At 43.7% G+C, this 27,636-nt stretch overlaps 1 protein-coding gene across 1 annotated transcript; it reads right to left on the bottom strand.

Moving 5' to 3' along the window:
* Nucleotides 1-504: 504 nt before the first annotated feature.
* On the bottom strand, nt 505-11,822 carry LOC148044549 (di-N-acetylchitobiase-like). Its single transcript, XM_087719377.1, has 8 exons — nt 11,574-11,822; nt 10,634-10,772; nt 7,537-7,745; nt 4,487-4,658; nt 3,428-3,525; nt 3,165-3,326; nt 1,672-2,541; nt 505-1,260 (listed from the first exon to the last, which is right to left on the bottom strand). The coding sequence occupies exons 1-7, from the start codon at nt 11,712-11,714 to the stop codon at nt 2,353-2,355; spliced, it is 1,110 nt and encodes a 369-aa protein (XP_087575503.1). The 5' UTR covers nt 11,715-11,822; the 3' UTR covers nt 505-1,260; nt 1,672-2,352.
* Between the last annotated feature and the right edge of the window lie 15,814 nt (nt 11,823-27,636).

Below are 27,636 nucleotides of genomic sequence, written 5' to 3'. Positions count from 1 at the left end.
GATTCCCAGAAGGTGCACGCAGTACCATACACTCCTGGCAATCCCCTATAATGCAAAAGAGGTTCAGCATTTACTCGGATTTGCTAACTTTTGTAGGTAGTTCATTCCTAACTTTGCGCGTAAAGTTAAGTATCAAGTTCAATTGCTGAAAGAGAAAGAGAACAACTCATGAGGGGGAAAAGGGGACACAGACACAATACACGTAATTAAAATACACAAGAGTCATACAGCCATACAAGTCGAGAGGGGAGGGGAACTCATCAACCCCAGGCCTGCCAGCACAGCCAGGTTTTGACGGCTTTCCAGAAGGCCTGGAGAGAGGTGAGGGTCCGAATCTCCGCGGGGAGTTCATTCCAAAGGGCCGGAGCTGCTACAGAGAAGGCCCTCCCCCGGGTGGTAGCCAGATGGCATTGGCTGGTAGACGGAACCCGGAGGAGGCCGACCCTGTGTGATCTAACGGGTCTATGGGAGGTAATTGGCAGCAGGCGGTCTCTCAGTTGCTGACACGTTTCTTCATCTTGGAGTCCACAGGTGGAAAATTAAATTGATTGGACATGATTTGGAAAGGCACACACCTCCCTACAGAAGGCCTCACAGCTTACAATGCATATTGTAGCAGAGCATGAGGTCAAAGCAACTGCCTGCAGAGATCAGAGACAGGATTATTGCAAGGCACAGATCTGGGGAAAGCTACAATAATTTCTGCTGCACTGAAAGTTCCTAAGAGCACAGTGGCCTCCATAATTCTCAAATGGAAGACATTTGGGACAACTAGGACTGTTCCAAGAACTGGTTGTCCTGTCAAACTGAGCAATTGGGGGGGGGGGTTAGTAAGAGAGGTGATAAAAAACCCAATGGTCACTCTGACTGAACTCCAGAGATCCTGTGTGGAGATGAGATAGAGTTCCAGAAGGACAACCATCACTGGCACCCCCACCAATTGGAGCTTTATGGCAGAGTGACTAGACAGAAGCCACTCCTCAATGCAAAACATGAAAACCCACTTGGAATTCACAAGAAAGCACCTGAAGGACTCCGACTGTGAGAACAAGATTCTCTGGTCTGATGAAACCAAGATTGACCTGTTTGGCCTAAATTCTAAACATTATGGCTGGAGAAAACCAGGCACTGCTCATCACCCATCCCAACAGTGAAGCGTGGCGGTGATAGCATCTTGCGTGGTGTTTTTCAGCAGCAGGGACTGTTCAGGGTTGAGGGAAAGCTGAAGGGGGCAAAGTATAGGGATATCCTCAATGAAAACTTGTTCCACCGTGACCTGTCAAAACCGTGTTCCACAAAAGCGCGGTCGACGAAATCGCGTATGTAACGTCATCACAACGTGACGAAAAAGATCGAAAAATTGAAATAAAAATTAAATTACAGTAAGCCGATTCACATAAAGGTAAGGGTTAGGTTAAGGGTTAGGGTTAGGGTTAGGTTAAGGGTTAGGGTTAGGTTTAGAGTGTTAGCGTTACGTTTAGCTTTAGGTTAAGGGTTAGCGTTAGGCTTTTCGTTAGGTTTAGGGTTAGGTTTAGGGTTAGGTTTGGGGGGGTTAGGGTAAGGTTTTCCCTTTAGTTTTACATTTTTCTATCTTTTTCGTCACGCTGTGATGACGTCACATATGCGCTTTCGTCGACCGCGATTGTGTCATCCGCGGTTTTGTGGTGGAACCCTGTTCCACAGCACTCACGACCTCAGAATGAGCAGAAGGTTATTTCCAGAAGGATCTTAAGCACGCAGGCAATACAACCGAGGAATAGCTTAGGGACAATTCTGTAACTGCCTTAGTGACCCAGCCGGAGCCCTGATTTGAGCCCTATTGAACCTCTCTGGGGAGATCTGTAAATGGTTGTCCACCGATGGATGCCATCCAACCTGACTGAATTTGAGAAGATTTGCAAAGAAGAATGGCAGAAAATCCCATTATCCGGGTGTGTAAAGCTTATTGCATCATACCCCAAAAGACTGGAGGCTGTATGGCTGCCAAAGGTGCTTCAACAAAGTACTGAATGAAAGGTCTGAATACTTATGCCAATGTAATATTTCAGGTTTTTCTTTCTTTTTAATAAATTTACAGACATTTATACAATTCTGTTTTCACTGTCATTATGGGGTCCCGAGTGTAGAGGAATGAGAAAAAAATGAATTTCAACAATGGTAGAATCAGGCTGCGGCATAACAAAATTAACAAACATGAAGGGTATGTGTGTCTGAATACATTCTGAATGCACCGTAATATTTATTTCTTGACAAGAATAGATTAAGTGTAATATAGTGTAATTAAAACTCAAATTGGTGCACAATTAAAACAGCATTAAATTTAAAATGGCAGTGTACACATACACACAGACACTATTTTGGTATCAAGGCATCCCACATTGCTTCTGTCTGTTGTTTCGTTTCAGAACTCCCAGAATATTCAAGGCAATTTGCATTCCACATTCCGATGCCCCTCAGGCCGTGTTTTTTCACATAGGTGGCTTTCTGAGAAATACTCCTGGGATCATCAAACCATACTTGGTGGAAAACACCACGTGAATCCTGCAAGATAGGAGAACGTAACAGCAAAAATATTAACAAATATATTAGCTGATGTTCCTTTCACTTCCGTCCTTCATCTCACTAGTCACCTTTCTGCAAATGAAATACGAAAATCAATAGTCGCTAAACAGATTTGAAATTATTTGACGCGATGACCAAATGAATTCAATGAAGCTGAATAATTTGGATTCAGTCCCCAGCTCCAGGAAAGATTACTCACATCATCTCCTTCCCTTCCCTCTCCTCTCCTCCCCTTACCCTTACCCCTTCTTTCCTTTATTGCAGTGTTTCTCAACCTTGGAGACTTTAAGTCCTGTGGACTTCAACTCCCAGAATTCCCCAGCCCTGGGGGATTCTGGGAGTTGAAGTCCACATGACTTAAAGTCGCCATGTTTGAGAAACACTGCTTTATTGTAAGCCCTTTAATTTCTACACATATTGCCATTGGATTTGATTTGAAGCTTACTTGTGACTTCCTTGTGACTTATATTGGTCCTAGTAAAAGTAATGCAGTACTTTTATTTGGTGATTTGTCCCCCCCATCAATGAATCAACATAGCTATGTTATCTGTTTGATGTGGTAAACTAATTAAAATAATGTTCCAAATAAATAAACAACTTACCTTATATTCCAAATATGGCGCTTTCTGCTCCTCATCCCACAGAATCCCAGAAACAGAGTTATTCACTTGAGACATTATTGTTTTATATCGAACCTGACGTCCTGCTGCATCGCTACATGGAGCTCCCCGGAAAGGGATTTTTCCAATGATGCACTCATGAGTCTGAAAAAAATACAACTTTTGTTATGGATCAGTATTAACACTTTAAGGATTATTGCTTATGTAAAGTAAACCCCAGAGTTGATATCATGTTTTACTCTTACCTTTGATAAATTTTGACAAGTATAATCATAGCCATACCATGGCACTCCCATCACCAACTTCTTTTGGTTAATGCCCATGGAAATGTAATTGTCATACCCTAATTTAATATAAAATTCAGAATTTATCCACATGCTTTTTCGTTCTTATATACCATATACTTCCATACTTATAGTTATATTTGCATCATCAAGCAAAGGCTACTGAGGTGAACATTCAAGATACAAGTAAATCTTCAGATCATTCAGATATGGTCCTCTCTTTCTAGATGGACATCTTTAGTTTTTCTTACTATTTATTTTGCTTTCATGAGAATGTAGAGAAGTAATAGTACATAGCCATGATGGCGAACCTATGGCACGTGTGCCCGAAGTGGCACATGTAGACATGTTGCCTGTTTGTCTTCCGGGTTTCTGGCACGCATGCGCACACGAAGAGCAGCTGGTCTTTGTGGGTGCAGTGGTGCCGGAAACCAGAAGACCAGCTCTTCTGGTTTCCAGCGTAAGCATCCACAGCCTGCATGGCAGTAACCAGAAGACGTTGGTTGGCATACATATGTGCCCCAGAAACCAGAAGTACATTTTCTGGTGCACGCATGCCCTCTGGCGTAGCTCCTCTTCCTGGTCATGGCCCAGAGAACCATGTGTGTGTGATTGAAGCCCGTGCGCGTGTGCAAAGTGCTACCTTTTTGGTACTTTAACTCTAGCTACAAATATTACACTTTATTATGATATTTAGCTTTTACTTTATTTATTCTCAAAAGCTTTTTTTTAAAAAAATACTATATTTAGATCCCTTCATGTATAGTAAATCTCTAAAGACTACAGATATCATTGTTATTTTTTTTTAAAATTAGCTGTAATTATTTATTAATTGTATACACAGCCCAGACTGGTTAATTTCTGGATTCTAATAATACCTGGGGATTAGTGTTACCATAGAGCAGAATAAAATGCTTTAAATAAACATACTTTACAGTCTTCAAATTTCAAATACTGCATATATTGTAGGTTTTTTAAAAAAAAAAGATTTCCAACATTTTCCCTTGTTTTATAGCATACCTGCTAAGGTTTGGTTATATGGAGCATTGGCTCTTGCTATGCAGTCTGACCATACTGGACTCGGTTCATCATAGGACATCACAAACAGGAAATCACAGGAGTCAGCAATCCCAGTATAGTTGTAACATCGCCTAGCTATACATCCAGGAGACCAAGGTACATCAAAAGTTACCTGTATATGAAAGAAACACACCCATCATTTTTCATTCATCCACTTTTTATGGGTCATCCAAATGTTAATCATGCACTAGCAATATAAATCATAGATCTGCACAGAAACCATAAAATTACTAACAGGAATATTAGAGTACAGTGGAACAGGCCCAAACACTATAATGAAACCAAGGCATTTCTCTTGCAATGTACGATAATGTAAAAAAAAAAAAGGAGAATTTTTGCCCTTAGAAACCAAAGCTAAAATACATCTAATGGCATCTAATAGATGCACATCATTTTATGCACTCAATCGAAGGCTACCAGCTTAAATGGCACCGTTTGGGAGCATCTCAAATTTATCTTGGTTTATATTTGCCTAGACTTTATATCACATTCGTATATTTGGGAGACCGTCATATATTATTTTAAACAGTATGTATGTATGTATGTGTGCATCAGGGGTGGGTTGCTAATCCCGTTCCAACCGGTTCGGTTGGAATGGGGGCGGCGGCGTACACATGCGCAGTTCACGCATGCGTCTTAGCGCCTGCGTGATGCTCCAGCTGCTCACGGAGAATCGCGCAGGTGCTGTATGTGCCATCCAGCTGCTCGCGGAGAATCGTGCAGGCGCTGTATGTGCCATGCGCCTGCATGGAAGCGCAGAAGCCTTCAAAGACCGGTAAGGAGCGCGGGCGGGCGGGCGGGCCCTTCGCTGTTCCCGGAAGTTACTTACTTCCGGGTTCGCCGACCAACCGGTTCGCGGGGACTGTCGCGAACCGGTTGAAACCCACCCCTGGTGTGCATGTATGTATGATGTATGTATGATGTATGTATGTATCAGAGGTGGGTTCCTACCAGTTTGCACCTTTTCGGTAGAACCGGTTCATCAAATCTACCAAACCGGTTAGAAGAGGTTCCACCAGTGGACCCGGAAAGCAGGCCACACCTACAGAAGAGGTCCCAAAATTTTTTGAAACCCACCACTGGTCCTTGGATATGATTATTCTACACTATCATGCTCATATTTATAAAACTCAGTGCCTCTGTGAAAGGTAAGAATGACTACTGCGTTTGTGGTGCAATCAGAACATTGCGTGTGTTGAAGTTCTTTTAATGCAAACCAAAGATGCTTTTTAAAAAACAAGTTTACATCATATTCTTATGCATGCCAGTGCTGTGTGTGAGGTAATTTAAGGTGGTTCTGACAAGTGTCGTCGGCATCTTCATATCTGGTCACATGGGCGGCAAGCCACTCCCACAAAGGAGGCCACACCCACAGAGTAGGTTCGAACAATTTTTGAAACCCACCACTGGTATGTATGTATGTATGTATTTATTTATTTATACATTTTATGTGGCCCTCTTCTCATAGTAATGGTCATTCTGAGCAACATAAAATAATTTAAAATTAAAATTGTAATAAAATTAAACCAACCATTAAGTAATAATATCTGAACATTCCTAATTTACAATGGAGAAAAATAACAAAATCAATCAGCAGCAGAAATGGCTTATTCTTCCGGACAAAATTCCTAAGGCAACTGCAGGAGAACTTTATTTCTTTCTGAAAGCCTAGTAGAGACAGGGTCATCTGGAAAATGAAGGGGATACTGTTGCACAGTGTATGGCTGCAAAGCCCATGTGCCGGAAAATGACATTACATAGTCTCCAACTCCCAGGCCGCAGCCCACCACTATTTGCAACTGGGCCACATGAGCAGTAGGTAAGTGCACACAAATGTGCAGTTCAACTTCAGTGGTGGGATTCAAAAACTTTTACTACTTGTTCTGTGGGAGTGGCTTGGTGGGTGTGGCAGGGGAAGTATACTATAAAATCTCAATTTCCTGCCAATTCCAGGGGAAGGTTACTGCAAAATCCACATTCCCTCCCGATCAGCTGGGACTTGGGAGGCAGAGAATCGATGGGGACGGGGCCAGTCAGCGTTGGTAGTTACCAGTTCTCTGAACTACTCAAAATTTCTGCTACCAGTTCTCCAGAAGTGTTCAGGACCTGCTGGATAGAACCTCTGCTCAACTTGTGCAAGTCAAGCTGTGCATGAATGAGCATGTGTGCCAGCCTGCCGCTCGCGTAAGTTGAGATGTGCATGTGAACTGGCTGGGCTGCCAAGCTGCAAAGACTGGGGATCACTGACATAGTATGCAAAACATGGAACATGGCATTCCTGCTAATTTTGGTAGGATGAGGAGAAATAGTCAGAGATCAAATAATACCCCACCCTTGTGCCATATAAGGAGTGATAACAAGCATGTGTGAATCATACCCAGAAATCTTACTGCATTTGGATATATAGTTGAGAAGCATAAAATTGAATTACTGTATTTTTCGGAGTATAAGATTTACCTTTTTCCTTCAAAAAAGAGGCTGAAAATCTGGGTGTGTCTTATACACTGAATACAGCATTTTTTGCGCCCAAAACCCCAGCCCTTCACCAAAATGGTTGTGCATAGCCTTATGGAGGCTTTCAGAGAGATCCTCGGGAAGCAAAAATGAGCAAAAAACAGGCTGTTTTTTACTCAATTTTGCCCCCTAAGTCCCCAGGAGTATTCTATAAGGCTCATAAAGGCTAGGCATGCAAATTTTTTTGACAAAAAACAGGCCCATTTTCGCAAATAACGGGCTTTTTTTGCTCATTTTGGTGGGGGACCCAACCTCTAGGAGAACTCGCAAGCCCCCTAAAGGCTATTCATGCCTTTTTTGTGGGGGAAACGCACAGTTTTTGCAAAAAACGTGCCATTTTTGGGAGGTTTGCGGAGTGCAAAAACTTTTTTTAATATGCCTCTTCAAAACCTTGGTGCGTCTTATATTCCAGTGCATCTTATACTCCGAAAAATACAGTAGTGCATGCACGAGAAGAGTCACTGTTCTATTTTTACCTGGGATCCTGGAATTTCTGCGTGAAAAGCATCTGTGGTTTCTTTAACCAAAGCTGTTAATGCATAATATTCAGCCGAAAATGAGTTAATCTCTTGCTCAATGTCAATATTGATTCCATCCATGTACTGTGTTTTGGCCAGGTCTACCTGCTGGTTTATCCAGGCTGTTCTAATTGCAGGATCAATAATTTTCTTCACAGATATATCTCCTGAAATAAAAATAGTGATGATTTACCAAATTGCTGCATTATTAAGGCATTAAAAATATTTTGAGATCAAAAATTTTCTTATCACAATTCCTTTGAAGTATGTTCTGTCCTGAGAATTTGAGTTTTGTTCTGTGTTTTTTACAACACTGAAGCTACTAAACAATGATGCACAGAGAGATCTCAGTCAATATTAGTAGCAACTAGATGCATAGCTCTACCCCTGTCCATGTATTTATTTACTTAGCACGCCTGTCCATTTTTGTGCACATAAATCATCTTCCTATCCCCCAGAGCAAAAGGAAGGCAAGAAATTAAAATAATTCTGGGTACAGGAAGGCACACTAAATTTCACCATCCGGTACGACCGTACAGGTCCGTACTGGTTGAAACCCACCCTGTCCTTGTCCATGGAGTTATGTAATGAAAAGTCACCTTTGAAGGCCCATATCTCTTCAGAAGAATAGGGCCAGGTTGTAAAAGATATACTTTATAGCAGCCTTTCTTCATACATTAAGTAAGATTTTTAAAAAGCCTTAATCAACATATCAGGGCAGATCACAGGAATGAATATCTGCTGAATTGTATTAATCACAGAGCTTTAAAAAGAGGCCATAAGCATGAGCATGAAGAGAAGATCAGAAATTAATTAATACTTGAAAGAGAAATTACAACAAGGAACACCAAGGTGATAAGTGCTTCTGATGTTGCTTAAGATTCCAAAATAATAATAGCCATTCATCAAGTTGTTCAGCTTTTGTTACTCACTGATTGGGATTTATATACTCATTTTGCTGTGCTTTCTATACTGCTTTGCTGGTGACACTTATTTGGACAAACTCATTTGAATACTGTTTAGTGTTAACAGTAATACTGGCTTGTCTGAAAAACAATGTATGAGAAAAATCTAGCAGAGAAATTTTTATTATGGAAGAACATTATCACAAAGTGGATTTAGTAATGATTTTATATGGATACATTCCAGATGAGCTCTCAACCATGCTACAAATCTAATACTTATGTATTTGGGTTGACTGGGGACGACTGATCAGAACAAAATCATTAGGCTTTGAGAAATAACTTCCCAGTTAGGACAACATATTTACTTTTCCTGTCAAGGCTAAAAGGCAACGTCTCCATTTCACATGATAATCAAAGAAACTGACTACCTCCACTTTTAAAGAAGTTGATTTTGGACATAAATTTATTTCCTTGTTGTAACTGGAGCCTTGTGAATAAATTTAGTTTGTGATACTGATTAATTTACTTATAACTGCATCACTTTTAAAAATTAATATCTTTTTAGCAGGCTGAATTCTTGTTTCTTGTTTTATATAATAATCTTGGTTAACCAGTTATTTAGGATGTTAACAATTAGTAACCATTAGTAAGTGCAGCCTGATGACCAAAATATATTAAAATGATTTATTTTTGAAAAGCATAATATTGTCAGTATGTTTTATTAGAAAAAGCACGGAAAGAAGGCCCCAATTCTCTGAATTTATATACATACATACATACATACATACATACATACATACATATATGTATATATATATAAATATAAATATAATTTTTATATATTATATATATATCAATTATATATATAGGATTGTTCGACTTATGACCACAACTGAGCCCCAAATTTCTATTGTTAAGTGAAACATTAGTTAAGTGAATTTTGCTCCATTTTATGACCTTTCTTGCCACAGTTGTTTAGTGAATCATTGCAATTGTTAAGTTAGTGATACTGTGGTTAAGTGAATCTGACTTCCCCACTGACTTTGCTTGTCAGAAGGTTACAAAAGGGGATCATATGATCCCGGGATACTGCAATTGTCATAAATATGAGTCAGTTGCCAAGCATCTGAATTTTGATCACGTAACCATTGGAATCAGAGGTGGGTTCCTACCAGTTCACACCAGTTCGGTAGAACCGGTTCGTCAAATCTACCGAACCAGTTAGAAGAGATTCCACCAGTGGACCTGGAAAGCCGGCCAAACCTACAGAAAAGGTTCCAAATTTTTTTGAAACCCATCACTGACACAGACTCACACAGAGAGAGAAAGAGAAAGAAAGGAAGAAAGAAAGAAAGAAAGAGTGAGAGAGAGATGAAAGAAAAAAAGGAAAAAGGAACAGAGAGACAAAAGGAAGGAAGGAGAGAGAGAGAGAGAGAGAGAGAGAGAGAGAGAGAGAGAGAGAGAAAGAGAGAAAACACATGGCCGGTGCCACTCCCACCAGGTCACATGGCCAGCAAGCCACTCCCACAAAGGAGGCCACACCCACAGAGTAGGTTTGAAAATTTTTTGAAACTCACCACTAATTGGAACGCTGTAACAGTGTGAAGTGTGAGAAATAGTCGTCAGTTTTTTCAGTGCTGTTGTAGCTTTGAAAGTTCACTAAATAATCTGCTGTAAATTGAGGACATACCTGTACATACCAATCAACTCCAAATGTACAACTGGAGAATGGTTTTCAGAAGACACGAAAACTACTGAAAGTTGTACATTATTTAAAATACTGGAACTGGGTACTATATACATGAGGTTATGTCTGTGATAGAGTATTCAGCACCCTCTAAATATTTTGAAATGCCTATTAAACTGGCATTTTTCAGTTTATCTACAATCCCTTTGTGTTAAAAATGTTTGGATTGAATAGAAAACATTATTTTACCCTGAGTCTGGTGATGCCCTAATGCAAATGCTTTTAATATGTCATGGGTAAATTGTGATAATAATGGCTAGAGTGTTACATAATGATTAAGTCTGCATTTTTACAGACACTTAATATAGAATAGATTTAATGAAGCTCAGTGGGTCCTACCTGTGAGAAAAGACAATAAAGACAAGGTGCAGAAAATGTTCTCCTTATCCTAATTAGAACTTACCTTTCAAAACTACTCTGGATCCTTTTGAATGAGCATGACACATAAGCTCAGGGTCATATTTTCCAAATGTGGCCACTGTTGTAATCAGTGACCAGTTATAATTTTTCCACGTCTTCCCACCAACATCAAATACAAAGACCTACAGAGGAACAGTTAAAAAAATAGTATCACTCTCACCACTCGTCTTTAACTGATTTAGCTGGTAAAGAAAACATTTTAATTAGGACTAGGGGAAAAAAACTTTTTAGAGCACAGATTTGTTTTTTGCTTTTTTGTATGTTGATCCAATTCCCATAATCCTCTGTCCAAAATCCAATTCAAAGGCCAACAAATAGGGAAAGGGACCTAAAAACTATTTGCTTAGTATAAATTCTGATAATTTGGAGTTTCACCCCAGCACCAGGAAATTGAAGAGGAGAAAGACAAGTGACACATCAAGACTTAGGCTAGAAGTTGCCACCGTGTGTTTGTTTTTTCTTCCCGCGTGAAGACAAGACAAAAATGCAGGGCATCGATCCATTCCAACAGCGATCCATTTCCTGGAATGGATCACCAATCACAGGGGAATTTTCAGCCGCCTGCAGTTCGGGAAATCTTAAGATCCATTAAGGTGGAGTAGGCTTAATGTTAGAGACAGAACAGACTGGCTGAGGAAGTATTTGCATACATAGGGGACACAGATAATTGGGATCTGGGGAGGATCCTCAGTGGGTCCCTGTCCTTCGCATCTTTTCTGGCTCCCACGGTCGCGCGCGGGCCACGCTTGCTCAACTTTCCACAGTCAAACGCCCAACGCTGCACGCCTCAAAGTCCCTTAAACTTCCACTTCCATTGGGGAGCGACTGACCTGAGCCAGACAATCCACCCGATCCGTGCACTTCGCGGAACTCTTGCCCCCCACCCACTCCAGGAGGGGGCCGGCGGGGGCCGGGGAGCTCACCTCGAAGTCTTTGGGGCTCGAGATCGGCTTGCAAAGCGCGGGATCCTGACACGGGCACGCGCCGGCAGCCAACCGCAAGTGCAAGGCGAAGAGGATCGCGGTCAATAGACGCGCGTCTCCGTCCCCTCCCGCGCTCTTCATGGCTAGGGAGCGTCGGCTCGGCTCGGCTTCTCTCACAGCGTCCCCAATGCGCGTTCCTTTGCCCTGCGAGGCGATCGCCCTGCCTAAAGCTGGGGAAGAACCTGCTTGGCTGCCGGCTGGCTAGGAAGGTGGGGATCTGGCGCTCCTCAGAGACGGAGGGGATCTGGGTTGTTGGAGCGCAGGGGCTGTGAGCGCCCCCAAGCGTCGATCGAGGCGTCAGTCATCAGCATCGTGCTGATGCTGCCTTTCATCTAGTATATTTGGAAGGGCGGGGGAGTCACGAAGGAAATAGATACTTCCCTATATATATAAGAATCCTCTTGAGGAAGTCACAAATTGTGCTTGTTTCAAGCTAGCCGTGCTCTTTATATTTAACACATATGCATGCATACACCCCTGGTGGAAAAACAATCTCTAAAATCTTTTTTTCATTTTAAAATAATTTGTCCTTACCTCGTTTGTCTTGATGAATACTGGATTCCGTAATCAATGCATCTGTTTGTTTTAATCGGCTTGGGGTGGATGGAGAAGATATTAAATGCAAAATCGATATTTTATAATCTTCCCAAAACTTTTCATTTGTGTTACATAATTTTCCTGCAATATTTGGATTCACAAAGGGGAAAGAGATTGGCCAATTGGAATTCTTGCAGTGGTACTGAGGCAGTGAAATCTTATCTTAAGAAACTTATTCGCAAATAACGGTTAAATAAGATAGCATGCCATTGTGATTTCCGTCATTTGTAAAATGACATCATTATCCCAGTCATTTATATCATTTGGTCAATTTTTGATTTTTGCATTTTTACATAGACAACACATACCCACAATAACAAAAACAAAAGAAAAAAAGAAAAAGAAAAAAACCCATCATCACATATAGCATGTTGTTTGGTTACAAGTGTTTTAACATTTATCATTCTTATACATTTATTATTTCATTTAATAGGTTATAATATGCAGCTTGGGTTGCTTTGTTTACTATCCTTTCCTCCTGTTATAACACCACCTTATTTTCCCTTTCTTTTCTCCCTTCCTCCCTTCTCTACTTTCTTCCTTCCTGCTCTCCTTTCCCTTCCTTCTTCCTGTACCTTTCTCCTACTCCTGCTCTTCCTCATCCCCTTCCTACCCTCTCTCCTCCTCTTTCTCTCCTTTCCATCCTCCTCTCCCTACCTCTTTCTTTTCACCCTCTCTCCCTTCTCTACTTTCTTCCTTCCTCCTCTCCTTCCCCTTCCTTCTTCCCTTACCTCTCCTTGACTCCTACTCTTCCTCTTTCCCTTCCTACCCTCTCGCCTTCCTTTTCTCTCCCTTCCATCTTCCTTTCCTTTTCCTTTCTCTCTCCCTCCCTTCTCTACTTTCCTTCTTCCTCCTCTCCTTCCCCTTCCTTCTTCCTATACCAAAGTGAAATTGTGCACATACACACAGACATTTTCTTAGCCATAGCTGCCAACTATTCTTTGAGAAGAACCACAAACACACCCCTCCGTTTGTGCACAAACTCTGCCTTGCGGAATATTATGCCCATTCGGAGATTGATGGAAATTCACTAGCTCTGGGGGACATTAAAACCCACAGCCATTTGATTCTTCTGAGGCTCAAGCCCAAGGCAGTTCCTACAATGGAGTGTCGTCAGCATAATGTTGGAATTTCAACCTGTGCTGATGGATGACATCGCCAAGGCCTTTGTAATGTAGGTGGTAAATAGGAGCAGGAAGAAGTTTGAGGCACCTTGTGTAACCCTGCTGGATCTCTCCCTTCTCCAGTTATTTCTGCCCATTATGAATATTAGCTAAGTATTTTCAGATTAGTCACCCTTTGTTTTCATTTCACAACCACCTTCCTAGAGTTTCACCCCAGCACCAGGAAATTGAAGAGGAGAAAGACAAGTGACACATCAAGACTTAGGCTAGAGACTTCCGGGGGAGGAGGTGTCATCGCGGGGGCTCAACGGAGCTCCCCCCAGAGTTCTGGTCTGTATATCTAAAAGATCTATAGATATCTCCCCTTTTAGGCAGAAAGGGGCAGGGGGGAGCTCAGTCGTTAGAATCTCTTTGAAATTCACAGCCTTTTGTTTTTCGCTGTGAACGGAGAAGTGGTTCAACACAAAGCTGAGCTTTTTTTTTTTTTACTCCAGCCAGATCTTCTCAGCTGTTTTTTTCAGCCCAAGGCAGGTCATCCTCCCCCCTCAGAACAAATTTAAGCTATTTAAAATCGGTCCGGGCAGTGACCATTCCTGAAATCCTTTTTTGTTTATCACTATTTAAAATACCAGCTTCAATTTAACCAAAAACTCCTTTGTTTAACTGTTTTTCAAAATGGCGATTTTATAACCTTCGCAGTTGATATATTTAATCAGCCCTGTTTTTCTGAAGACTTCTCTATACTAATTGCCAAAGTTTACTCAAAGTATTTTATTGCAAATCAAGGTGTGCAGAGACTTTGTTTGTTCGCTTTTGCTTTTTTATATAATGGCTCCTAAGTCAAAAAATTCCAAGCGTTTTCTTAACAATACATCCCAAGTAATCGCGATAAAGCCACAGTCTTTGCCTTCTACGCCCCCTACTGGAGATTTGTTAACGAAAGAATTTCTTTTTGAAACTCTCAGAGAATTTAGAGAGCAAATAATGCAATTTATTTCGGAACTATGTGATAAATTTGATGCTAAGATTGCCCAAACAAGGAAGATTACCATCAGAGTGATAACCGTGATGACAGATTACATTGCAGGAATGGAGGATAAATTGGAACTTTTGGAACAAGACAATTTTAATCTGACATCTAAAATCGAAAAGTTGCAACGGGAAATTGAAAAGGCAGAGAGACAACTTGTTATGACAAATTATAAAAAGATTGCGTTTGCAATAAGAGTTAGGGGATTTTATTTTTTTTAGATTTTATTAACATTTGTAGGCCGCCCTTTTCCCTGAGGGGACTCAGGGCGGCTCACATAAAATCAGGGAGGGGGAACACAAACAATGACATAGACACATATAATAAAAGTAATAAGCAACATACATTCATCATTCGGGAGGGGCGGCTATCCTTGTCCCCAGGCCTGACGGGCTAGCCAGTTCTTAAGGGCTGTGCGGAAGGCCTGGACGGTGGAGAGGGTACGAATTTCCACGGGGAGCTCGTTCCAAAGGGTCGGGGCTACTACTGAGAAGGCCCTCCTCCTTGTAGTTGCCAGCCGGCACTGGCTGGCCGATGGAATACGGAGGAGGCCCAATCTATGAGATCGAATTGGTCGCAGGGAGGTAATTGGCAGAAGGCGGTCTCTCAAGTACCCAGATCCACTACCATGCAGGGCTTTATGGGTGACTAATAGCACCTTGAAGCGCATCCGGAGATCGGCAGGTAGCCAGCGCAGCTCGCGGAGGATAGGTGTTATGTGGGTGAACCGAGGTGCACCCACAATCGCTCGCGCGGCCGCGTTCTGTACTAGCTGAAGTCGCCGGATGCTCTTCAAGGGCAGCCCCATGTAGAGCACATTGCAGTATTCCAGCCTAGAGGTCACAAGGGCCCGAGTGACTGTTGTGAGAGCCTCCCGATTCAGGTAGGGTCGCAACTGGCGCACCAGGCGAACCTGGGCGAATGCCCCCCTGGTCACAGCCGTCAGGTGGTGGTCAAACGATAGCTGTGGATCCAGGAGGACTCCCAAGTTGCGAACCCTCTCTGAGGGGTATAGAATTTGACCCCCCAGCCTGAGTGATGGAATATTGATCGAATCTTTGGGAGGGAAGCACAACAGCCACTCGGTCTTTTCTGGGTTGAGCACAAGCTTGTTTACCCTCATCCAGTCCATAACGGCCTGAAGGCCTCGGTTCATCACGTCTGCCGCTTCATTGAGTTGGCACGGGGCGGACAGATACAACTGGGTATCGTCCGCATATTGATGGTATCTGATCCCGTGCCTGCGGATGATCTCTCCCAGCGGTTTCATGTAGATGTTGAATAGTAGGGGGGATAAGACCGAGCCCTGAGGCACCCCATATGTTAGGGGCCTAGGGGACGATCTCTGCCCCCCCACTAACACCGACTGCGACCTGTCCGAGAGGTAGGAGGAGAACCACCGCAACACGGTGCCTCCCACTCCCACCTCCCGCAGTCGTCGCAGAAGGATACCATGGTCGATGGTATCGAAAGCCGCTGAGAGGTCAAGGAGGACCAGGATGGAGGAATGTCCTCCATCTCTGGCTCTCCAGAGATCATCGGTCAATGCGACCAAAGCGGTTTCTGTGCTGTAACCAGGTCTGAAGCCTGACTGGAAGGGGTCGAGATAGTTTGCTTCCTCCAAGGACCGTTGGAGCTGGAAGGCCACCACCTTCTCAACAACCTTCCCAAGGAAGGGAAGGTTGGAGACTGGGCGATAGTTATTAAGAACAGCTGGATCCAGAGATGGCTTCTTTAGGAGGGGTCTCACCACTGCCGCTTTCAGTGCGGCGGGGAAGTTCCCCTCCCAAAGAGAGGCGGTAACAACCGCCTGGATCCAGCCTCGTGTCACCTCACTGCTGTTAGTAACCAGCCATGAGGGACACGGGTCCAGTACGCAGGTGGAGGCACTTACAGCCCTCATGGCCTTGTCCACATCCCTGGGGGTAACATCCTGAAACTCAACCCAGAGATGTTCTACTTGATCCTCCTGTGCCTCGGCTGGAACTGCGGGGATGGAGTCCAAGTCCGACCAAAACCGAGCAATTTTGTCCGCTAAGAATTGGGCATAGTCCTCAGCTCTGCCCTGCAAGGGTTCCCCCGCTTCCCTTTTGTTCAATAGGGAGCGGGTTATCTTAAACAGGACGGCTGGGCGGGACTCAGCGGACGCAACCAAGGTGGCTATGTGAGATCTTTTCGCTGCCCTAAGTGCCCTGGTGTATTCCTTGGTGCAGGTGGTTACCATTGCTCGGTTCGATTCGGACTTATCGGACCTCCATCGGTGCTCTAGGCATCTCCTCCGGCGCTTCATCTCCCGGAGTTCCTCGGTGAACCAAGGGGGTCTCCAGGATCCGCCGCCTCGGAGGGGCCGTAGTGGCGCAATCCGGTCGAGGGCCTCCGATGCTGCCGAGTGCCAAGCAGCAACCAGAGTCTCTACCGGACTGTGGGCGAAAGTATCAGGAATGACCCCAAGCTCCGTCTGGAACCTTAACGGTTCCATAAGTCGCCTGGGGCGGAACCACCTGGTCGGTTCCTCCTCCCTACAGTGGGGGTTTGGTCTCCGGAAGTCGAGCCTCAGTAGGCAGTGGTCTGACCACAACAGGGGTATGATGTCGTTACCCCTCAGACCAAGATCACAAATCCACTGCTCCGAGAGGAATACGAGGTCGAGCATGTGACCCGCCGAATGGGTTGGGCCCTGAATTACTTGGGTCAAGCCCATGGCTGTCATGGAAGCCATGAACTCCTGCGCCCCATCAGAGTTTTCACCGAGCGACGGCAAATTAAAGTCCCCCAGGACCATCAACCTAGGGAACTCAATTGCCAGCTCGGCTACCGACTCGAGGAGCGAGGGGAGGGCTGCTGCAACGCTGTTGGGAGGCAGGTATGTTAACAGCAGACCCACTTGACCCTTGAGGTCCAACTTTATCAGCAGAGACTCACACCCGACAAGCTCCAGAGCAGGGACCCTACGCGGAACTAACGACTCCTGGATAACAATGGCCACACCCCCACCCCTTCCCATGGCTCTCGGCTGGTGTAGCACCTGAAATCCTTCTGGGCACAGCTCTACAAGGGGGACTCCTCCCTCTGGGCCCAGCCAGGTTTCAGTAATACATGCCAGGTCTGCCCTCTCGTCTAAAATTAAGTCCCAGACGAGAGGAGCTTTGTGTACAACAGACCTGGCATTTAGCGACAACAGCCTGAGACCAGGGTCCTGATTACTTGCGCCATCTGGTCTCGGAGTGGGACTCATAGAGCCGGAAGGAGGGATCTCTGTAATGTAGCGAACCCTCCTTCCCCGGTAATGGCCTGCCCTAAAGTCCCCGCCGTATCTGCCCCTCCCTGTTACGACCGTAATACCCCGACCCTCTCCCGTGTCTCTGGTCCCCTCAACCACCCCCATGGCCCCCGCATCTCCCGGCAGGTCCTCCGAATCACACATACTCATGCACTCCCCCAAACAGTCCCCACGTAAGAGTTAAAAACACAAAAATTTACAACAATATGATAATAAAAAGTGGGACATTCATTCATCTCATACGTATCTCATGCATATCCCATACAAAGAGAGAAGAGAAAGATGAAAGAAAAGAAAGAAACTAAAATAGTTGCGCAGTTGATTAAAATTTAAGGTGCGAGTTCAGATGGCAAAATTGGCTCTTAATGTTCGGAGTTAAAGTGGCTAGGGACCAGTTATAGTTCAGATGGAATATACGGGGGAGTGTCTTGTTGCCCCTCTCTTCTTTTGCAAATTTGTTGGTCAAAAGGTCCTGCGGGGGTTCAGTGCGAACACACAATACTGCCGTCGTCTGTCCACCCGCAGCCCAGGTCCAAAATTTCCTTCTGGGGGTAAAACCAGTATAATAGTGATGGTAACAGTCAGGGCTAAGAAAGACAGGATCACAGGCCCTAAATATATGGGTGAGGGAAGTCAGACAGTCAAAGTCCAGAGTGGCAGGAAACCAATGTTGGTAAAAAAGGTAGCGTTGAAACCAATGTTGATGGAAAAGGCAGCGTTGGAGAAGATGGTAAAGATGGTATAGATGGTATTGGGATAGAAGCTCCAAAGGGGCTAAGATGGAGTCTCTTAACAACAACGGGCGGCAATGATTGTACCAACCAGGACTAGATCGTGAGTCCAATGTCCAATGTCCAGTAGCCGTGAATAAGGAACCATATGGTAAAGTCCCGTAACAGTAAGAGCGAACTGAAGGCCAGGGAGAAAAGGAGAGGCTGTGCTGTAAAAAAGGCCTAGGGGGTAGATTAAGGGGTTGTGGTAATGGCCGCAAGGCCAGCTGCCAGGTCTTATACCGCCCCATATCAAACCAACTACCCCTCTATAAAGTCAGCAACAGAGTCTAAAGAGATTCCAAGGCAAACAGGGCCAAAGATGTCGAAAAACGCCAAAAACATCCAGTAATATAATCCACCAGAGTAGAAAGGGAGGGGGGGCGCCTAAAGAGACTACAGCAGCCGGGAGAAAACCAGCTGCCTTGCCTCCTCCAGCATCGTTCGAATCACCCACCTCCTTTGAATAACAATAGTCCTCCGGAGACAACTAAGCACCAGGGTCCTCCCAATCAGCAAAGGAAATAGGGCTAAAGCTAGGACCATAAAAGATCGTAAAACACTGGTCCAAAGTTGCTTGTGGGTGACTAGCAATAGCAGTGGACTTATATACCGCTTCATAGGCCTTTCAGGCCTCTCTAAGCGGTTTACAGAGAGTCAGCATATTGCCCCCAACAATCTGGGTCCTCATTTTACCCACCTCGGAAGGATGGAAGGCTGAGTCAACCCTGAGCCGGTGAGATTTGAACCGCTGACCTGCTGATCTAGCAGTAGCCTGCAGTGCTGCATTTAACCACTGCGCCACCTTGACTAAAACGCCTAAGGCTTAAAAACGCCGAAGCAAAGCCTTTAGCGCAGCGCCGCCATTCCGCCAGCCTAAACGAGCGCTGCAAAGCACACTCCGGGCTGCCGCGTGGGACAGAGGACGTTTGGGAGCGTCGACCCTCCGAAAGATTGTTTGTTCAGCTCCCCAGGATCTCGCTCCGTTGCAGGGACCCTGTTTTGTAAGGCTCCGATCCAGAACGGCGGTTTATTTCGGCGGTTTTTTTGCTCCACCGGACGGAGCAAAGGAAACCAGCGGCCATCCTGCCTCGCACATGCGCAAACGTGAAAACGAACAGGAGAATTTGAAGCAGACCATTTTTGAGGCTTTCAGTCGTGTGGTGGGCGGTCCGGGATTCAACTTTGATTGGCAGATCCAAAAAATTTACCGCCATAATTCGTGGACAGCAAAACAGAGACAGCTTCCGAGAGATATGGTTATATATTTTGCTACAAAAGAGTCCAGAAACGCGATGCTGCAAGAGTTCTACAACAACAGGCTGCGAATTGATGGACAGGATTTGATCGTTTTTAAAGAGGTGCCTCCCCAGATGTTAAAAGCCAGGAGAGACTATGCTTTCTTAACTAAAGAACTTAGAGATAATCAGATACGGTACAGATGGGAAGCGCCATTTGGTATTACAGTCACACTTAACGATCAGAAACATCACCTCAACTCAGCTTGTGAAGCCCGAGACTTTTATCATAAGATTTTAAAGGCGGGACTTCCTGAATTACCCGGACTTGGGCAAATACAAAGATAAGTACAACAGAAATAACCAATCACACAATTACAAGGCGGGAGCTATCGTTTTTCCCCTTCGGAAGGGCAGCAGAGCGGAGAACAAGGATTTAGTTATGCTTTCAAAATATTTGCTTAATCTTAACTTGAATAACACTCTGTGACTATGTTTTGTAGAAAATGGCATAGCGCTATACCGATCAAGAGACATTAAGGCTGTAAGAAATGATGCTGATCACCTCGGAAATTATATTGTATGGGACTTTAAAAAAAAAAAAAGACTTGACGGACAACTTGGAACTTTTACAAAAACTGCTTATGTTTTATTCTCTAGGGTGAGGAAGGCGGAGATTGTGACGCTTTTGGATTGTGGTTTAGGTTGAATCGAGTTGGGAAGGGTGGCGCAGATGGGAGGGTAGTGAAGGATTAATTAGAGATTATTTTGAGCCAGAAAGTAAGCTGACTTTTATAGTAATTTTTATTTGAACATAAGTTTGGAAGAATATATTCAGGGAGCTTGAAGGAAGGCGGAGCAAATAGGGGAGGTGTACGGATGATAATAAAATATATATATGGACACAGGTAGAGGCAGGATGAGTGGAGTTGGAACAGAAACCGAGAGAAATATTTGAAGTGTTTAAGTTGCTCTATAGAGAAAGAGGTAAAAGGGATATATTAAAGGTTTGGAAATGGATACATATTTAGATAGAGACAAGGTCCCTAGTTAGAGTAGAATTTTATTTGATTAACTCACTTGGTTTCAACATAGTTTGAAATCCTGCAAGTAACAAATTAATCGAGATTAGGAATGATGTACATTGTTTAAGTGTTAATATTGATGGGAAGCTGAGTTTAAGGTAGAGAGTTTATTGATTTTTTTTTCTGGAGGGAAGTTTTCCCCCTTTTATTTCTTAATTATTCTTTTCTTTTTTTCCTTTATTTTTTATTTTTTATTATTTTTTAACTTTTAATCTATCTGGTTTCAATATACTCCAGACCTTGCTTGATAAGGAACGATGTCGGGGAATGGGATCTGGGAAGTCGGAAGGGGGTCTGGGAGGGGGGTTCATGGGGGGAGGGGGGAGGGTGGAAATATAGATTCAATTTTTAAAACAATGAATGCACTTGGATACTGTTGCTTTTTTTCTTTTTCTTTCTTTTTTTTTCTTTTCCCTAAAATTTTTTTTCCCCTTATAATTTTAGTGTAAATTACAAAACGAATAGACCAATGAATAGTAAAAATACACCGAAGTGAGGAGTAGAGGGAAAGAAGAGGGAGGAATGAAGAGGGAGTGAGAAGGGAATGTAAGGAGGGTGAGATGGTGGGAAGGGGAGAAAGGAATGGTTGAGGGGGAGGGGAAGTAGAAGAGGGGATTGTTGGAGGGGAGAAATGAAAGTTGGAGGGGTAGAAGAAAGGGTGTATGAAGGATAGAAGTGTTATGAGTTGTATTTATTGCTTTTTTTTTTAACTGCACAGTATTTAAGTGATTGTATAAAGGAAAATGAAAATGAAATAAAAATGTTTGAACACAAGACTTAGGCTAGAAGTTGCCACCGTGTGTTTGTTTTTTCTTCCCTCGTGAAGACAAGACAAAAATGCAGGGCATCGATCCATTCCAACAGCGATCCATTTCCTGGAATGGATCACCAATCACAGGGGAATTTTCAGCCGCCTGCAGTTTGGGAAATCTTAAGATCATTAAGGTGGAGTAGGCTTAATGTTAGAGGCAGAACAGACTGGCTGAGGAAGTATTTGCATGCATAGGTAAGGTGACCAGACGTCCCGCTTTTGGCGGGACACCCCCGCTTTTTGATGCATTTTCCCGCGTCCCGCCCGCTTTTTAAAAAGGCACGCTTTTTTTGGCGCTTGCAGCTCCCGCCCATCAGCTGCTGGGCTGGCTCATCGTTCTGTTCTATGCTACCACCTACAAATTTAAGCCAGCCCAGCCTGCCGCTCACTGATTTGATTGGCTGGACTTCAGCCAATCAGTGAGCTGGCCAACCAGCTCACTGATTGGCTGGACTCCTTAGCTGAGGACGCATGCACGAGTCTCCATTTTATTTCGTCTTTGTTTTGGGCAGCTGCGCTTACTCACTGGTGGTGAGTAAATCATGTTTTGTATTAAATTTGGTACCGTGGGAATTGGGAGGCGCTGGGCTGGGGGAAGGAGACAGCCCCCTTGCGGAGTTCGCAGCCAGCCCCTGTGCTGCGCTGGAACGGGCGGCAAAATCTCTGGAACCACGTGGAAGTTCTCGGGCGGCTGCTCCCAGCTCTCCTCCCCCGGAGGGAGCAGCCGGCGGCGGCGGCAGAGGAGGAAGCAGCCCGGCGTCGCTGCTCGCCGCGCGCTCCCTCGCTCGCGGCCAGGCTTTGGTGCTGCCTTTTCCGCTCTGTGCGTGCTGCCCAGACCAGACCTCTATTCCTTCCGTGGAGTCTGTTCGTGAATCCATGGGATTCGCTGCGGAAGGAAGAGATGTCGGGGGAGCGGCGCCGCCAGCAGAGAACGTCCTCTGGCTTCTGGGGCTCCCCGCTGCTGTCCTCATCTCTCTTCCTTCCGCGGAGTCCGTTCGTGAATCCATGGGATTCGCCGCGGAAGGAAGAGATGTCGGGGGAGCGGCGCCACCAGCAGAGAATGTCCTCTGGCTTCTTGGGCTCCCCGCTGCTGTCCTCATCTCTCTTCCGTCCGCAGAGTCCGTTCGTGAATCCATGGGATTCGCCGCGGAAGGAAGAGATGTCGGGGGAGCGGCGGCGCCAGCAGAGAACGTCCTCTGGCTTCTTGGGCTCCCCGCTGCTGTCCTCATCTCTCTTCCTTCCGCGGAGTCCGTTCGTGAATCCATGGGATTCGCCGCGGAAGGAAGAGATGTCAGGGGAGCGGCACCGCCAGCAGAGAACGTCCTCTGGCTTCTGGGGCTCCCCGCTGCTGTCTGTGGATCAATGGGATTCTGTTAAGGTTACAATTGGATGTGTTGGACGAATCTTAAAAGATGAAACTTTTATTAAAATGTTTGACTTAACTAATAAACAAACTAATCCAACCTAAATGTAGAGGAGGAGGAGAAGGTGGGGGGATTTAAAAAGAGCAGAGGAAAAAGAAAAGAAAGCATGAAGAAAACATAAAGAAAGGGATGGGAGGGAGGGAAGGAAGGAAGGCAGTTTATGTTGAAACAGAAAATATTATATAAGGAAGAAAATGGAAATAACTTAGGAAGGAAGGAAGGAAGGAAGGAAGGAAGGAAGGAATTGCACTTAATATTGAAGGAAAAGAGAATGAAGGAAAAAGTATTGGAAGGATTGAAAGAAGGAAGGAGGAACAAAGAATTACACTTAATATTGAAATGGAAAAGAAAATATAATGAATGAAAGAAGAAGTATAGGAAGGAAGGAAGAAACAAAGACTGTTGAAACAGAAAAGATAATATAAGGAAGAAAATGGAAAGACGTATAGGAAGGAAGGAAGGAAAAAAGGAAGACAATGTTGAAATGGAAAAGAATATAAGGAAGAAAATGGAAAAAATTATAGGAAGAAAGGAAGAAATGTACTTAATATTGAAACAGACAAGGGAATGAAGGAAAAAAATATTGGAAGGATTGAAAGAACAAGGTTTTCCTTGTATGGGATTGATAGTGTCATTCTTAAATTTATTCCCCAAAATTTTTCCCATTTGTCTAGTTCAATGTTATAGCCAAAGTTCTGTGCCCATTTTATCATTGGTTCTTTTACAGTTTCCAATTTCCTCTTCCATTTGATACTTCAAGAGGAATTTGTATATTTTCCCTATCATCTTTCTGTCCAGACTTTGAATAATTTTATTCAATTTGTGTGGTTCTGTTTCAATACCATATATTTTAGTGTCTTTATTGTATTTAGTTTTAATTTGGAGGTAGGTTAGCCAGTCACCTTTCATATTCTGATCTGCCAATTCTTCAATTGTTTTTAAATTTCCCTGTCTGTCAATTAGATCTCTGTATCTTAGAATTTTGTTCCAATCTGTAAAATTTGGGTGTGTCGTTCTTTCTGTTGGTGATAGCCAATTTGGGGTTTTCACATAGTGGATTTTTTTGATTTTGAGCCATTGTTGCAGTAAAGTTCTAATTAAATGATTTTGAAAGTATTTGTGCGTTTTATGTTTGTCATTCATTCCATAAGAAATTATGCCAGCCTGCCTGCAGGTCATGGCCTTCTAAGATCAGAATTCTTTTATTCTTTAACTCAATCCAATCCTTCATCATTGTCATTGTTACTGCAGTTGCGTATATATAGGCTCCCTGTGTGCTTCCATCCATCCCTACGAAGATCTGCTGACTCTGCCTGCCTGCTGGTAAGTGAGCTGGGTTTTTTCTTTTATTTTTTTAATGTATTTTAAAATAATAATTTATTTATTGTGCATATGATTTTTAAAAATAGTGTTATTCTGTGTTGATTCTTTTTTTAAATTGTCTTAAACTATTTAAAAAAAGATTCTATCCAAAATAAATTGAAACAAGCCATTTTTAAAATTTCTATGCACAATACTTTGAAATGGACTCAGGAGTCATGATTGACACTGAGTGAATTTGCACTTTTAATAATCAGGAAGATACAATGGCATTGAAAAAAGTGACTGATGACCATTTTTCACACTTAGCGACCGTTGCGACCATTTTTCACACTTAGCGACCGTTGCAGCATCCTCATGGTCACGTGATCAAAATTTTGTTTGGCAACAGATTCGTATTTATGCTGGTTTCAGTGTCCTGGGGTGACGTTTTGACAAAAAAAAATTTTTTTTAATCAAGCCCCCCCCCCCCCCCCCGGTCAAGGGCGTCCCTCTTTTCCAATCTGAAAATCTGGTCACCTTATGCCTAGGGGACACAGATAATTGGGATCTGGGGAGGATCCTCAGTGGGTCCCTGTCCTTCGCATCTTTTCTGGCTCCCACGGTCGCGCGCGGGCCATGCTTGCTCAACTTTCCCCAGCCAAATGCCCAACGCTGCACGCCTCAAAGTCCCTTAAACTTCCACTTTCATTGGGGAGCGACTGACCCGAGCGAGACAATCCACCCGATCCGTGCATTTTGCGGAACTCTTCCCCCCCCACTCCAGGAGGGGGCCGGCGGGGGCCGGGGAGCTCACCTCGAAGTCTTTGGGGCTCGAGATCGGCTTGCAAAGCGCGGGATCCTGACACGGGCACGCGCCGGCAGCCAACCGCAAGTGCAAGGCGAAGAGGATCGCGGTCAAGAGACGCGCGTCTCCGCCCCCTCCCGCGCTCTTCATGGCTAGGGCGCGTTGGCTCAGCTCGGCTTCTCTCACAGCGTCCCCCACGCACGTTCCTTTGCCCTGCGAGGCGATCTCCCTGCCTAAGGCTGGGGAAGAACCTGCTCGGCTGCCGGCTGGCTAGGAAGGTGGGGATCTGGCGGTCCTCAGAGAGGGAGGGGATCCGGGTTGTTGGAGCGCAGGGGCTGTGAGCGCCCCAAGCGTAGATCGAGGCGTCAGTCATCAGCATCGTGCTGATGCTGTCTTTCATCTAGTATATTTGGAAGGGCGGGGGAGTCACGAAGGAAATAGATACTTCCATATATATATATATATATATATATATATATATATATATATATATATATTCCCCATATATATATATATATATATATATATATATATATATATATATATATATATATATATATTCCCCATATATATATATATATATATATATATATATATATATATATATATATATATATATATATATATTCTATATATATATATATATATATATATATATATATATATATATATATATATATATATATATATATATATATATATATATATATATATATATATATATATATATATATATATGTTTAAAAAGAAGAATCCTCTTGAGGAAGTCACAAATTTTGCTTGTTTCAAGGTAGCCGTGCTCTTTATATTTAACACATATGCATGCATACACCCCTGGTGGAAAAACAATCTCTAAATTCTTATATATTTTTTTCATTTTAAAATAATTTGTCCCTACCTCGTTTGTCTTGATGAATACTGGATTCCGTAATCAATGCATCTGTTTGTTTCAATCGGCTTGGGGTGGGTGGAGAAGATATTAAATGCAAAATCCATATTTTATAATCTTCCCAAAACTTTTCACTTGTGTTATATAATTTTCCTGCAATATTTGGATTCACAAAGGGGAAAGAGATTGGCCAATTGGAATTCTTGCAGTGGTACTAAGGCAGTGAAATCTTATCTTAAGAAACTTATTCGCAAGTAACGGTTAAATAAGATAGCATGTCATTGTGATTTCTGTCATTTGTAAGATGACATCATTATCCCAGTCATTTATATCATTTGGACACTTTTTGATTTTTGCATCTATTATATGCAGAATTTGATATATTGAGGTATGTTAAAATGAAGTTTCAGTATACTAAATACTAGTGCAACTATAATTAGATCATTCCTTCACCGGACCACAGATCATTTTGGCATGACAGAGTGCTTCAATATGATGCTGGGACTTCAGTTGTGGAACAGTGTTTTCTAAATTTATGAACCAATTTGTTCCTGATGCAATTGACATATCTGTCATGATTTATCTGGGGGTTATCCTGATTTGCTCAGAGAATGAGAAAGTACATAAAACACCATGTATGAGATGTGTGGGGCAGACCGTAGGAAAATCGCCTATTTGCTAAGCTGGAGAAATGTGCATTTGACCTGAAGCAGTTGGGTTTTCTGGGTTATCACATTTCCATAGATGGGATCCAGATGGATTCCCAGAAGGTGCACGCAGTACCATACACTCCTGGCAATCTCCTATAATGCAAAAGAGGTTCAGCATTTACTCGGCTTTGCTAACTTTTGTAGGTAGTTCATTCCTAACTTTGCGCGTAAAGTTAAGTATCAAGTTCAATTGCTGAAACAGAAAGAGAACAACTCATGAGGGGGAAAAGGGGACACAGACACAATAAACGTAATTAAAATACACAAGAGTCATACAGCCATACAAGTCGAGAGGGGAGGGGAACTCATCAACCCCAGGCCTGCCAGCACAGCCAGGTTTTGACGGCTTTCCAGAAGGCCTGGAGAGAGGTGAGGGTCCAAATCTCCGCGGGGAGTTCATTCCAAAGGGCCGGAGCTGCTACAGAGAAGGCCCTCCCCCGGGTGGTAGCCAGATGGCATTGGCTGGTAGACGGAACCCGGAGGAGGCCGACCCTGTGCGATCTAACGGATCTATGGGAGGTAATTGGCAGCAGGCGGCCTCTCAGTTGCTGACACGTTTATTCATCTTGGAGTCCACATGTGGAAAATTAAATTGATTGGACATGATTTGGAAAGACACACACCTCCCTACAGAAGGCCTCACAGCTTACAATGCAGACTGTAGCAGAGCATGAGGTCAAAGCAACTGCCTGCAGAGATCAGAGACAGGATTATTGCAAGGCACAGATCTGGGGAAAGCTACAATAATTTCTGCTGCACTGAAAGTTCCTAAGAGCACAGTGGCCTCCATAATTCTCAAATGGACGACATTTGGGACAACTAGGACTGTTCCAAGAACTGGTTGTCCTGTCAAACTGAGCAATTGGGGGGGGGGTTAGTAAGAGAGGTGATAAAAAACTCAATGGTCACTTTGACTGAACTCCAGAGATCCTGTGTGG

The sequence above is a fragment of the Thamnophis sirtalis genome, unplaced genomic scaffold (genome assembly GCF_051295495.1).
Source record: "Thamnophis sirtalis isolate CommonGarterSnake01/CBP01778 unplaced genomic scaffold, rThaSir2_p1.2 scaffold_7, whole genome shotgun sequence".
NCBI lineage: Eukaryota > Metazoa > Chordata > Lepidosauria > Squamata > Natricidae > Thamnophis > Thamnophis sirtalis.
Note: the sequence above shows the minus strand (reverse complement) of the source record. Positions and strands in the feature narration are given on the sequence as shown.